The sequence below is a fragment of the Sapajus apella genome, unplaced genomic scaffold, assembly GCF_009761245.1.
Source record: "Sapajus apella isolate SASKATOON/1434 unplaced genomic scaffold, GSC_monkey_1.0 scaffold48, whole genome shotgun sequence".
Lineage (NCBI taxonomy): Eukaryota > Metazoa > Chordata > Mammalia > Primates > Cebidae > Sapajus > Sapajus apella.
In genome coordinates this window covers 1179788-1191957 of record NW_022436988.1, presented here as the reverse complement: position 1 = coordinate 1191957, position 12170 = coordinate 1179788, and the positions used below count along the sequence as shown (strand labels likewise).

At 58.9% G+C, this 12170-nt stretch overlaps 1 protein-coding gene across 9 annotated transcripts in view; it reads left to right on the top strand.

Moving 5' to 3' along the window:
- The window catches only part of ASPSCR1 (ASPSCR1 tether for SLC2A4, UBX domain containing), a 40082-nt gene that overhangs the window by 17354 nt on the left and 10558 nt on the right, over positions 1-12170 (top strand). For all 9 annotated transcript variants that reach the window (XR_004257698.1, XM_032241272.1, XM_032241269.1 and 6 more), the window contains 3 exons: positions 1261-1318; positions 2775-2848; positions 3185-3575. Coding sequence is in view for 8 of the 9 variants with exons in the window: in XM_032241272.1 (XP_032097163.1) it covers positions 1261-1318; positions 2775-2848; positions 3185-3575 (523 nt within the window). In the remaining variant the exon portion in view is untranslated. The remainder of the gene's footprint in view (positions 1-1260; positions 1319-2774; positions 2849-3184; positions 3576-12170) is intronic.

Below are 12170 nucleotides of genomic sequence, written 5' to 3'. Positions count from 1 at the left end.
GCGAGTGGATGTGCGCGAGCGCGGGCGCGGGCGTATGCGCGCGGATGTGCCTGGATGTGCATGCGTGCCTCGACCTGGACGCTGCAGGCTCTTTCTCCTCGGACCCCGCAGCCTGCCCCATCCTGGGGCGCTGCTGCAAGCTCTTTCCAGCCCAGCTCTTCATCTTCATGCTTTGTGTTCAGGTCATCAGCTCAGCTCGTGTGTCTTCTTGTCCCAGCCGAGCCCCTGCGAGCCACGCTGGCCGTAAGGCCTGGCAGGGCACCGGCGTGATGCGAGGCTGGCCCTGGCCTCCCCTTGGCCTGGGCTCTGGCCATCTGCTCCTCCTCTCAGATTCCCCTTCTTGGAGAGGGACTGATGGGGGGAATCTCCAAGTGAGGCCTGAGATGGGGTTTTGTTTTTGTCAATGGGGAGGATTTCACACTGTGAGTTGGAAACGTGGAGATGAAGCTCCCTCATGAGTTTTTCTTCTCTGGGGAGGACTTCACGATGGTGAGTTGGAAATGTGGAGACGAACCCTCTCATGCGCAGGTGCTACTTGCAGTTCACATGCTCTGGGGCTGGGATGTGGGGATGTGTGCCTCTGTAACCCGGGCTTGTGTGCTGCGTTGGCATGCTCACCCCCGAACTGGTCCACCTGTGCCTCCTGGGGGGCAGGGCTCAGAAAGACCCTGGTGGCAGAGGCCAGCAGGGACTCACAATTTCGGTCTCCCAGGCCACGGGCAAGCGGGCATGAGTAGAGTGCAGTATCCCACCCTCCGTGCTTTGGCGACTCGTCGGCATTGAAGGGAGACAGCAGGCAGTGGAGATGGGGCGCCTCCTCTTAGAGGGCAGCTTTAGATGAAAGCCCAGACCTTGGGACCCCACCCTCTGGCGTCTAAAGTACAAGTGGCCAGGAGCCGAGTTCCTGAGCCAGTGCGGCTCATCTCTCCCATGTGGCCTCTGGGCCCTGCCTGGTGGCTCCACATCCTGCCAGTGGCCCTGAGACTGAGGTTGGGGGAGCCCCCAGGCCTTGCACCACAGGCCAGGCTCCCTGGGAGTTCCCCAACCGTCACAGCTACCTCCTCCTGGTGGCTGTAGGGTTCAGTGGGGTCCTGGGCTGAGGGCTGTGGCCTGGGCCTGGGACGCTGTCCTGGTTGGGGGCTGGGTGAGGGCCTCACACCTTCGCCCCCTGAACCTCCTGCCCTGGGGCCTCCATGGGAGTGGCTGAGGCGCCCTAGGGTGCCCTGTGTGTATCTGACAGTTTCTTTTCTCTCCTCCCAGGGACTGCCTGCAGCAGCCTGGTGGGGCAACCCCAGTGTGCGTGTACACGAGGGATGAGGTAGGCTACCCAGTCCCCGCTCAGGCTGAGCCCACTTCCCAGCTGGAAAACCCACTCTCCCACCGCTGTCTCCAGGGCAGTGGCGGGAGACTGGGGCTCTTGAAAGCACGACGTGTTTCATGGAAAAAGAGGGAGTGGCCGCCTGGGAGCCCCGGCCGCCCCGAAACCTCCCTCGCGCCCTGTTTGTTTTCTCAGCGTCTCTCAAAGCCCAAGAGTCACAAAAGTGGTTTCATTTAATAAATATTTGCTTTGCTCGGTGTTTTGATCATTTTCAAAACCGAACGTGGCGTGGCGCAAGCAAGGCCTGCCACGGCGGGGCCCTCCTCGAGCTCACCCCCGGCTTACAGGGGCCTTTTGTTTCCACTCTGGCCGAGCGCCCTTTGCTGGGGTTGGTGGGGCACTGTCCCAGAGGGGCCCTGGGGGACCCTGGCGTGGACAGGACACTCCCCCCATTTATCCCCAGTGAAGTTCCCTGGTCAGAGCTGTAAGGGGAGGGCTGTGTCCTCCCTCAGAGGGGATGAGCCACGGGGCTTAGGCACTCCTGGCCCAGCACCGGCCTGAGGCTCCAGCCCCTGGGGACCCTTGCACCCTTCGGCTTCTGTGCTAGGGGCAGCTTCTCCACCCCCTCGTCACAGGGTCAGAGCTAGCGTGTGGGTCCCGGCCAGCCAGGCCCAAGCCTTGCCCACCCCGAGTCCAGCACTGGGAATGCCCTGAGAGCAGGAGACTTGAAGGAGGTTGGGGCAGGGTGCTGAGGCAGCCAGGCCGCTGTGACCTATGGGAGAGGTGGCGGTGGGGCAGGTGTCGCCCCGGCCAGGCACCAGAGCCCGTGAAGCCGGGTATTGTGATTTTGGGGCCCACCCAGCTCAGAGGCTTTTGAGGGGTGGGTGCTGCTGGCCTGCCCCCTGCCCACCAGATGTTAGGAGCTCCCAGCAGTGACTGGGGCTGCGGAGGTTTGGCAGGCGTCACGGAGCTGGGATGACCCCAGCCCAGGGGCCTGGCCGGCTCAGTGTCACAGACGTAGATTCTCTTGCCCAGGCCTCCTCCCCGCCCGTGTGGATGATGGCACGTTCTTGCCTCTCCCCCCACCGGCCCTGGGCTCTGGGCAGTGGGTCCTGGCTGCCGGGCATCCTCCTTGCAGCCCAGCTCTGCCAGCCCAGGCCTCAGTGAGCTTGGGTCCCAGCTGGGGAGACCAGGCTCAGGGAGACACGGTCCAGGCCTGGGCGGCAAGTCCTTTCCGGGCTACAGGCCAAACTCAAGCTGCTCCTCTCAGAGGGTATGGACTGGCAGGAGCCAGATGTGGGGGATGGGTAGGATGGGGGATGGGTAGGATGGGGGCTGGAGGGGCCGTGAGGCCTGTGGTTCTGGTGATGCCGGTGCCTGGAGCTACAGCCGAAGGGCTTCCCTGGGCTCCAGGGTCCCTGTACAAGGCCCACCTGTCCTGTTGCTCCTCCCGCAGGTGACGGGTGAAGCCGCCCTGAGGGACACCACACTGCAGTCGCTGGGCCTCACTGGGGGCAGTGCCTCCATCAGGTAAGGGCAGTGTGCCGCTGGGGCCGGGAGTCTATTTAGCTAAGAAAAGGGATCTCAAAGAAAAGGAGAAAGGAAACTTGGAAAGTGGGGGAGACTGTGTGCTCAGGGCCCTCACCATGGATGGGCGCCTGGTGGCCTGTGTCTGCTTGTGAGCCTGGGGGCTAGCACCTGGTGACCTCTGCCCTGCGCTGCTGAGGGGGCTGGGCTGTCTGGTCTCACTCTACTTCCCCCAGAGTGTCGGTGGATCTTGGGGAGGGCACATAGGGCAGGAGAGGGTGAGCTGGGGGCCGGCAGGACCACCATGAGACGCTTCCCTGGTCCTCCGGCCCCACTCAGGTTTGTCATGAAGCGCTGTGACCCCGGGGGCAAGACCCCAGGAAACCTGGACTCATCAGCGTCGGCTGGCCAGGCAGCCGCCAGCCCCCCACTCCCCTTGGAATCTGGGGAGCTCTGCCGAGGTGACCCGAGCCGTCAGGAGGACGTGGACGCCATGGGGTCCAGCTGCGAGGATTCGCAGGAGAAGCAGAGCATGAGGGCGCCCGTGCCTGCCCCCTTCGTTCCATTCTCGGGCGGGGGACAGCGACTGGGGGGCCCCTCTGGGCCCATGAGGCCTCTGATTTCATCATCAGCCAAGTTGCCGAAGTCCCTCTCCAGCCCCGGAGGCCCCTCCAAGCCAAAGAAGTCCAAGCCTGGCCAGGATCCCCAGCAGGAGCCAGAGCCAGAGCCGGTAAAAGGGGCCCCGGGCCTTGGGACTTGGGGGTGTCCTTTCTGCTGAGGAGGTGGCACCATGTGGCCTTGGCTGGTCAGCCTGGTGGCATGGCAGTGATGCAGGGCAAAGGAACCCAAAACTGGGACTCCGGCCAGGATGGTTCTGGTTTCGCCCAGGAAGGAAATCGGGTAAGTGGGTGGTGGAGTAGCTTTACTGAGCCGGTGGCCGGGCCTGCTCCGGGATGAGGCCATGTTCGCTGTATGATGAGGCGGCAACCGTGTGGGCTCCCCAATTTGGCACAGAGCAGGGCTGCCTGGGGCAGTGCATGGAGGGCAGCAGCTCAGGGCAGGGGTGTGGCCACATTTACATCCATTCTTAACTACATGCACCTTAAGGGGTGGGCGTTCAGGAATCTCTAGAATAGAGGAGGTAAATTCCAGGTTGTGGCCAGGGAAAGGGTAAGCGGTAGTGGTGCTGTTGGACCATTAGCCAGTCTTCAGTCTGGTCCGGGACCAGGTCCCATCTCCTACCTGAACAGGGTTGCTGGGTTGCTTCTCAGAGAAGTTTTTTTTTATTATTATTATTATTTTTTCTGATTTTCAACCATCTTTACCAAGGCACCCACTTTGTTATTTTTGAGACAGAGTTTCACTCTTGTTACCCAAGCTGGAGTGCAGTGGAGCAGTCTTGGCTCACTGCAACCTCCACCTCCAGGGTTCAAGCGATTTTCCTGCCTCAGCCTCCTGAGTATCTGGGATTGCAGGTGTGTGCCACCACGCCTGGCTAATTTTTGTATTTTTAGCAGAGATAGGGCTCTACCCTGTTGGTCAGGCGAGTCTGGAACTCGTGCCTTCACGTGATCCACCCGCCTTGGCCTTTCAAAGTGCTGGGATTACAGGCGTGAGCCATTGCACCTGGCCTGAAAGTTACCTGCTGTGATACCGGGTGTAGTATCATGCTGCCTGTTACATTTTTTTTTTTTTATTTTTTTTTTTTTTTTTGAGACGGAGTTTCACTCTTGTTACCCAGGCTGGAGTGCAATGGCGCGATCTCGGCTCACCGCAACCTCCGCCTCCTGGGTTCAGGCAATTCTCCTGCCTCAGCCTCCTGAGTACCTGGGATTACAGGCACGCCCCACCATGCCCAGCTAATGTTTTGTATTTTTAGTAGAGACGGGGTTTCACCATGTTGACCAGGATGGTCTCGATCTCTTGACCTCGTGATCCACCCGCCTCGGCCTCCCACAGTGCTGGGATTACAGGCGTGAGCCACCGCGCCCGGCCGCCTGTTACATTTTTGACTGGCTGACTCCTTGTTAGTTCTAGCGGTGTCTGGGTTTCTGTCGGGGTCTCTGCAAATCCCTTTTCCTTTGTCCTGTCGGCGGTTTTCTTCCTGTGTTGCAGTGACCTGGCCTCTGGTGCTTGCTGGATAGTGGCAATTCAGTGATCATTCTTTCTCGTGTCTTTTTTTTTTTTTTTTTTAAGACAGAGTCTTATTCTATCACCAGGCTGGAGTGCAGTGGTGCAATCTCGGCTCACTGCAACCTCCATCTCCCAGGTTCAAGCGATTCTCCTGCCTCAGCCTCCCAAGTAGCTGGGATTATAGGCATGTGCTATCATGCCCAGCTGATTTTTTTGTATTTTAGTAGAGACAGGGTTTCACCACGTTGGCCAGGATGGTCTCGATCTCCTGACATCGTGATCTGCCTGCCTGAGCCTCCCAAAGTGCTGGGATTATAGGCAAGAGCCAGCACACCAGGCACCCTTTATTTTCTTGATCTTAAGATGTATTACTGATAGTTTCTCTGTGAAGGATGATGTGTGATAAAAGCCTTTATCACGGTGAGAAAGTTACTGTTCCTAATTTTCTGACGTTTAAAAAAATCTGAGCAGGTGTTGAACTGTTTCCATGTTTCCGGCATCATATGCTTTATTTATTGGCTTGTGCGTCTGTGTTCATAAGTGAGGCCGACTTTTTTCACTGCTCTGTCTTCATTCTGCTTGGGAATCAGATTTCACCTAGCTCACAAGGGAGCTAGGCAGTGGCTGCTGTTTTCTGGGTTCTGGAAGTTCTCCGAAGGTATGGCCACTGCTCACTGCAGACTCCACCCACCACTGGGGCGCTAGGCCCTTGGTGGGGAGTGACTGCGAGCAGGAGAGAGGTGCTGACCTGTGAGCATGCCTGTGTGGGGTTGTGGCTTGACCCTGTGCCTCACGCCTTGGGGTGACCACAGGTCCGTGGGCTTCCTGGCCCGTGGCTGACTTTCCTTCTGTCCCAGTCCTGACCTGCATGGGAGTCCTGCATCTGGGCAGACTTTCCCTCCATCCCCGTCCTGACCAGCATCGGAACCCTGCGCCTGGAATGACTTCCCCTCCATCTCCGTCCTGGTCCCGCATGGGACCCCCCTGCGCCTGGGCTGACTTTCCCTCTGTACCCATCCTGGCCCCACATTGGAGCCCTGCACCTGGGCAGATTTTCCCTCTGTACCCATCCTGGCCCCACATCGGAGCCCTGCACCTGGGCAGATTTTCCCTCCATCCCCATCCTGGCCCCGCATGGGACCCCTGCACCTGGGCTGCTTGAGCTTCCTCAGCTTCCTCACCTGTTTCCCAGCCCCTGTGTCCCCTGAGGGCCAGGCTGCTGGCATCAGCCTCCCAAAGTGCTGGGATTATAGGCGTGAGCCACTGTACTCGGCCTGTTTTTATTTTTTGAGACGGAGTCTCACTCTGTTGCCCAGGCTGGAGTACAGTGACATGACCTCGGCTCACTGACATCTCCACCTCCCGGGTTCAAGCGATTCTCCTGCTTCACCCTCCTAATCAAGTAGCTGGGATTACAGGTATCCACCACCATGCCCGGCTAATTTTTGTATTTTTAGTAGGGCTGGACCAGAGCTGCCTGAGCTCCTGCTGACGTAGTCAGCCTGAAAGGCCCCCATGCCACCATCTCCTGCAGACATTTAGAATATTTGTGTCTGGGCCAGATGTGGTGGCTCACACCTGCAATCCCAGCACTTTGGGAGGCCGAGGTGGGCAGATCACCCGAGGTCAGGAGTTTGAGACCAGCCTGGTGAAATCCTGTCTCTACTAAAATACAAAAGTTAGCTGGGAATGATGGTGGGCGCCTGTAGTGCCATCTACTTGGGAGGCTGAGGCAGGAGAATCAGTTGAACCCGGGAGGTGGAGGTTGCAGAGAGCCAAGATTGCACCATTGCACTCCAGCCTGGGCGACAGAGTAAAACTCCATCTCAAAAAAAAACAAATAACTAGAGGTGGCCAGGAGTGCTCTGTGTACACAGCTCCGGCCTTGGCTGTGCCCTGGGCATTCACGCACCGTGTCCCTGCCCTCAGGTGAGGTCGGGAGTTCGCTTTGTCCTCTGGCCGCTTCTCAGTGAAACACCCTCACCCCTCCCTCTTGTCTCCAGCCACACCTGGGAGGGCAGAGGCTGGCTGTCTGCACCATGTGGGGCGTGAGGGCTCCCATCCAGCCTGGCGTCAGGGTCCAGCCCCTCTGTTTTGTGTACCCCGGGCTATCCTGGGACTGTCCCCACTTTTGAGTCGACAAAGGAGTGGGGAGTGAGGGCGTTGGGTCCGTTCTGGCACTGTGTTGGTGGTGGCACCCCATCCTCCCTCTGGGAACTCACTGTGACATCTGAGCCAGAGTCGGAGGCTGGAGACAGGTCCGTGTGCTCTGGGTGAGCAGCGGTGATGCCTCCTGGGCCTGCCTTTGTGGGGACCCCTGGGTGTGAGGGAAACGGTGGTGGTCACATTCCTCCATTCTAGAGGCATGGGCTTCAGCCCCTTCTTCCCTCCGTGCCCAGGGCGGGGCCTGTTTGCGGAGCATGGGGCTCAAAGCCCAGAGCAGAGCCCACCCGTTGCTGCCCCTGGGAAGGCACTGGTGGGAAGGAGGGATGGGGAGGGGGTGTGTGCCTCACCTGCAGGGTGTCCTGAGGGCCTTTGATCTGGGGCTCGGGCTGCTGATGGATGGAGGGCGTCCTGCCCGCCCAGCGCCTCACGTCGCTGCCAGCCGCACATGCAGAGGGCCCAAGGCCGCATGCCGCTCGCCGCTGGGTCCCTCAGTGCTGGGGGGAGGGGAGGAGGGAACAAAACAGAACCTTTTGGGGGAACTTCAAAGGTACACTTTAGTAAGCAAAGAAAGTTTCCAAGTTTCCCATTAATGTTTTGCCTGCGTGTGGTTTTTGGATTTAAATAAAGAGTTAGAAGAAAGAGACAGGATAAAATACAGGCAGGTCCTCGGCCGAGGCCCGGGGTGGTTCACAGACCCGGGCGGTTCCTGCCTTTGATGTCAGGCATTAATTATTAGAAGGTAGTTTTACTGGCGATCAGAACCGGGCTCTGGGAGAGGCTGGGGCTGCCCGGCGCCCCCTGGCCGTGTCTTTGAAGTTGCTCCGCCGGCCGGGAGGCCGCCCTGCAGTCCTGTGCCGTGCTGGGACGCCAGTCCCAGCAGACGCCCCCCCACAACCCGGCCTCCTGGCAGCTGGCACGAGGGCCGCCCCTGATCAAAGACCGGGTCTGCCCGCGAGGGCTGGCAGCTGCCGCCCCGCCTGCCCCTCCCGCCTTGGGGGTGAACCCTGCTTCTGGAGCCGGGGCCAGGGTTTCCTCAGCACGCCTGCTCACCCCCTGCCCTCTGTGGCAGACGGCCAGTGTGGGGCTTGTGGGGTGGGGAGGAGCTGTCCCAGGGTGCTGGGGGCAAGCCGGCAGAGGAGGCTGGGCTTGGAGCGGGCCATGCACTGGGTGTAGTGAGAACACCCTGCCTGGGACCCCTGAGTGCCTGGCAGGGCAGGGGCTGCTGTCTCTGGGCAGCAGGCATCCTCAGAGGGGCCAGGGGATCCTGCCTGTGCCGTCCCTGAGGCTGGCCCAGTGACCGGGGTGTCCTGGGTCTCTGCTATGCCTCATGGGTGTCTGTGGACAACTCTGTGCTCTGAGCAGGGCCCAGGCTGTCCCTAGAGGCACGGCCCGTGGCCTGGATTGGAATGGCCACCAAACATGGCTGGCAGATGGGTGAGCAACTTTGCAGGTGGCGGACTGAATTCTAGCTGTTGAGAAGCCTGGAGACTGACAGGCGAGTGTCTCAGTGAGGAACCTGGGGAGGAGGTTCACTGCTGAGGCATCAGTGGGGTGTTGGGCTTCGGGCTGTGTGAGGCGGCTCCTGCAGGGCACGACCACACTGGCCCATCCTGGCCTAGACTCCCCTCCCTGTTGGGCCCAAGATCCCCTGGTTGCTCCAGGAACTCAGGTCAGGGACCCTGTCACCCTTCCTAGGGTCCCTGAGGAGAAGCCTCCAGAAGCCACCGGGTGGATGAGCCCCCTCACCAAACCGCTTCTCCTGCTTCTCCAGGGGTGTTGGTGAGCTTACCACGGTGACATGCCTGGCGCACCGGAACGCACCCAGCTCCAGACGGGCTCCTGTTGTTAGCCCAGGCTCAAGCAACCCTCTTCTTACTTTTCTTCTTTCTTTTTGCTTTTTGAGACAGGGTCTCGCTCTGTTGTCCAGGCTGCAGTCCAGGGGCGTGATGACGGCTCACAGCAGCCTTGACCTCCCATCTCAGCCTCCCAAGTAGCTGGGACTACAGGTGTGAGCCACCACGCCTGGCCTCTGTTTTCACCTTTTAGAATATTTTTCTTTTTAAGACTAAAAAATGGGCCAGGCGTGTTGGCTCATGCCTGTAATCCCAGTACTTTGGGAGGCCGAGGAGGATGGATCATGAGGTCAGGAGTTTGAGACCATCTTGGCCAACGTGGTGAAATCTGTCTCTACTAAAAATACAAAAAATTAGCTGGGCGTGGTGGCGCAGTCCCAGCCGCTGGGGAGGTTCAGGCAGGAGCATCGTTTGAACCCAGGAGGCAGAGGTTGCAGTGAGCCAACATTGTGCCACTGCACTCCAGTCTGGGCAACAGAGCAAGACTCCATCTCAAAAAAAAAATTATTTTAATGGTTTTTTTTTCTCATGAGTACCTCATGGTTTATGTTTCATCTTTTCATTTTTATTTGTTTATTTAGAGATGGAGTCTTGCTCAATCCCCTAAGTAGCTGGGATCGATTACAGGTGCCCAAGACCATGCCCGGCTAATTTTTGTGAAGATGGGGTTTTGGCATGTTGGCCAGGCTGGTCTTACTCCTGACCTCCGGTGATCCGCCTGCCTCGGCCTCCCAAAGTGCTGGGATTACAGGCGTGAGCCACTGTACTTGGCCTATTTTTATTTTTCGAGACAGAGTGAGCGCAGGCTGGAGTACAGTGACATAATCTCGGCTCACTGCCATCTCCATCTCCCGGGTTCAAGCGATTCTCCTGCCTCCACCTCCCGAATAGCTGGGATTACAGGTGTCCACCAACACGCCCGTCTAATTTTTGTATTTTTAGTAGAGACGGGGTTTTACCATGTTTGTCAGGCTGATCTCAAACTCCTGACCTCAAGTGATCCTCCTGGCTTGGCTTCCCAAAGTGCTGGGATTATAGGTATGAGCCACTGCACCCAGCCTGTTTTCATTTTTTTAAAATACCTTTTTTTTTTTTTTTTTTTTTTTTTTGGAGACAGGGTCTCTATGTTGCCTTGGCTGGAGTGTAGTGGTGTGATCTCTGCTTACTGCAACCTCTGCCTTCTGGGCTCAAGTGATTCTTGTGTCTCAGCCTTCCAAATAGCTGGGATTACAAGTGTCTGCCACCACGCCCAGCTAGTTTTTGTATTTTTAGTAGAGATGGGGTTTTGCCGTGTTGGCCAGGCTGGTGTCGAACTCCTGGTCTCATGCGATCCACCCACCTTGGCTTCCCAAAGTGCTGGGATTACAGGTGTGAGCCACCGTGCCCAGCCTAAAATTATCGGCTTTGTACGGTGGCTCACACCTGTAATCCCAGCACTTTGGAGGCCAAGCCAGGAGGATCACTTGAGCCTAGGGGTTGGAGACCAGCCTGGGCAGCATAAGGAGACCCCATCTCTACAAAGAAAATTTAAAATTAGCAGGGTGTGGTGGTATGTGCCTGTAGCCCCAGTTACTTGGGAGGAGTCTAGGAGATCAAGGCTGCAGTGAGCTGAGGCTGCACTGCAGTACTGCAGCCTGGGCAGCAGAGTGAGACCCTGTCTCCAAACAGAAACATCCCTGCTTTGGGCCTTCCTTGATGGCCTCTCCCCAGCCACATGGCAGCTTGCTGGTGTGCAGGCCCCGGCCGTGGGCATGGCTGCAGATGTTGTACGCGGCCTGGGTAAGGTGCTGTCTCCACTGGGTGGGATTTGAGGACCGGGGCCTCTACTAGGTGCGGGGGTGTATGTGCTAAGGCTGCGCCCCATGCTTCGATGTGAGATTTGGGCATGGACTTTGGCATGTCTGGGGCTGTCCCGCCTGCATCCAGCTTGAGCAGCTGTCCACGCCAGTTGCAGGGGTGTCCCCACAGAGCCCCAGCCCTCGCCCTGGCACAGTGTCTCCTGCTGTGTGGAACCCGGGCCTTTGATGGCGTCCACGCGTCCACGTGCTCTGCCGCCTGCCTCCGAGGGTGGCCAAGGCGCTGAGTAGCTCGGGAGGCTTGGCCGTGTCTGGTGCAGTGATTCACTGAAGCTCAGAGGCTCCAGGGAAATGCTCCACACTCCCTTTCACCGGAGCCCTGGCGGGGCAGGCCAGGCCGAGACAGGAGGGAGGGAGGGAGGCCGGGAGGGAAAAACACAAACCCTCAGAGACGCTGGAAACTCTGAGGTCGGGGCCACCTCCAAATGGGCTCACATTTTCCCTCTGTGTGTCATCACATCCTGGAAAATTACTGTCAAGAAAAGGAGCCCTCTGGGCAGTGTTGTGGCCCGAATGCCCCGGGCGCCCTCACCCCGCAGGCCCCAGCCCCCAGCCCCCTTCCCCTCCCTTTGGCTGTGTGCCTACAGAGTTACCCTGGCCTCCCGACAGCAGCCCTGTCCTCCATCCTGCTGTGGGCTTTCTGGGCTTCCTCTAGCCCCCTGCCGGGTCAGGGCCTCTGGACAAATGGTCCACATCCTTGCATCCATGCGGTCCTCCTGGAGGCCATGACCTGGGGGTCTGCCAGGCCTGGGTTTGCAGGAGATGACAGGAAGAGGCTTCACCTGTAGGAGACAGGTCTTTTGCAGCTGCCCGGCCACCCTCAGAGCCTGAAATGCCAGCACCCCTTCCCCTCGCCGTGCTGGCCGGACCCTCAATGCTCCGTGCCTCAGTTTCCTTAGCAGCCATAGTCACTGCCACCCTGTGGCATATTTTTAGCCTCCAGGGAGCTCAGCACACACAGCCCTGTGAGAGCCCCCACACTGGCACTGCCCCCCACGCCAACCCCCATCCTCTGGCACCTCTGGCTCTGCCTAGCAAGAGGGTCAGGGTCAGGAAGACGGAGGAGTGGGGCCTTCAGCAGCTGGGCCCAGATGGCGAGGCAGAAACCAGGCTCCCCCTTCCCGGCCCCTCTTCTGTGTGGGATGGAAGGACTCTCTCGGGGAAGGCTTGCAGCTGTGTTGATGGGTGTTTGCAGACACTGCAGGAGGGCTGGACAGGACGGGGAGGGTGTTCCCAGGGTTGCCACGCCATCCCCAGGTGTCCAGAGTGCGGGGTACGTTCCCCTTCCAAGTCGGGGAGCCCAGAGCCCGCCCCAGG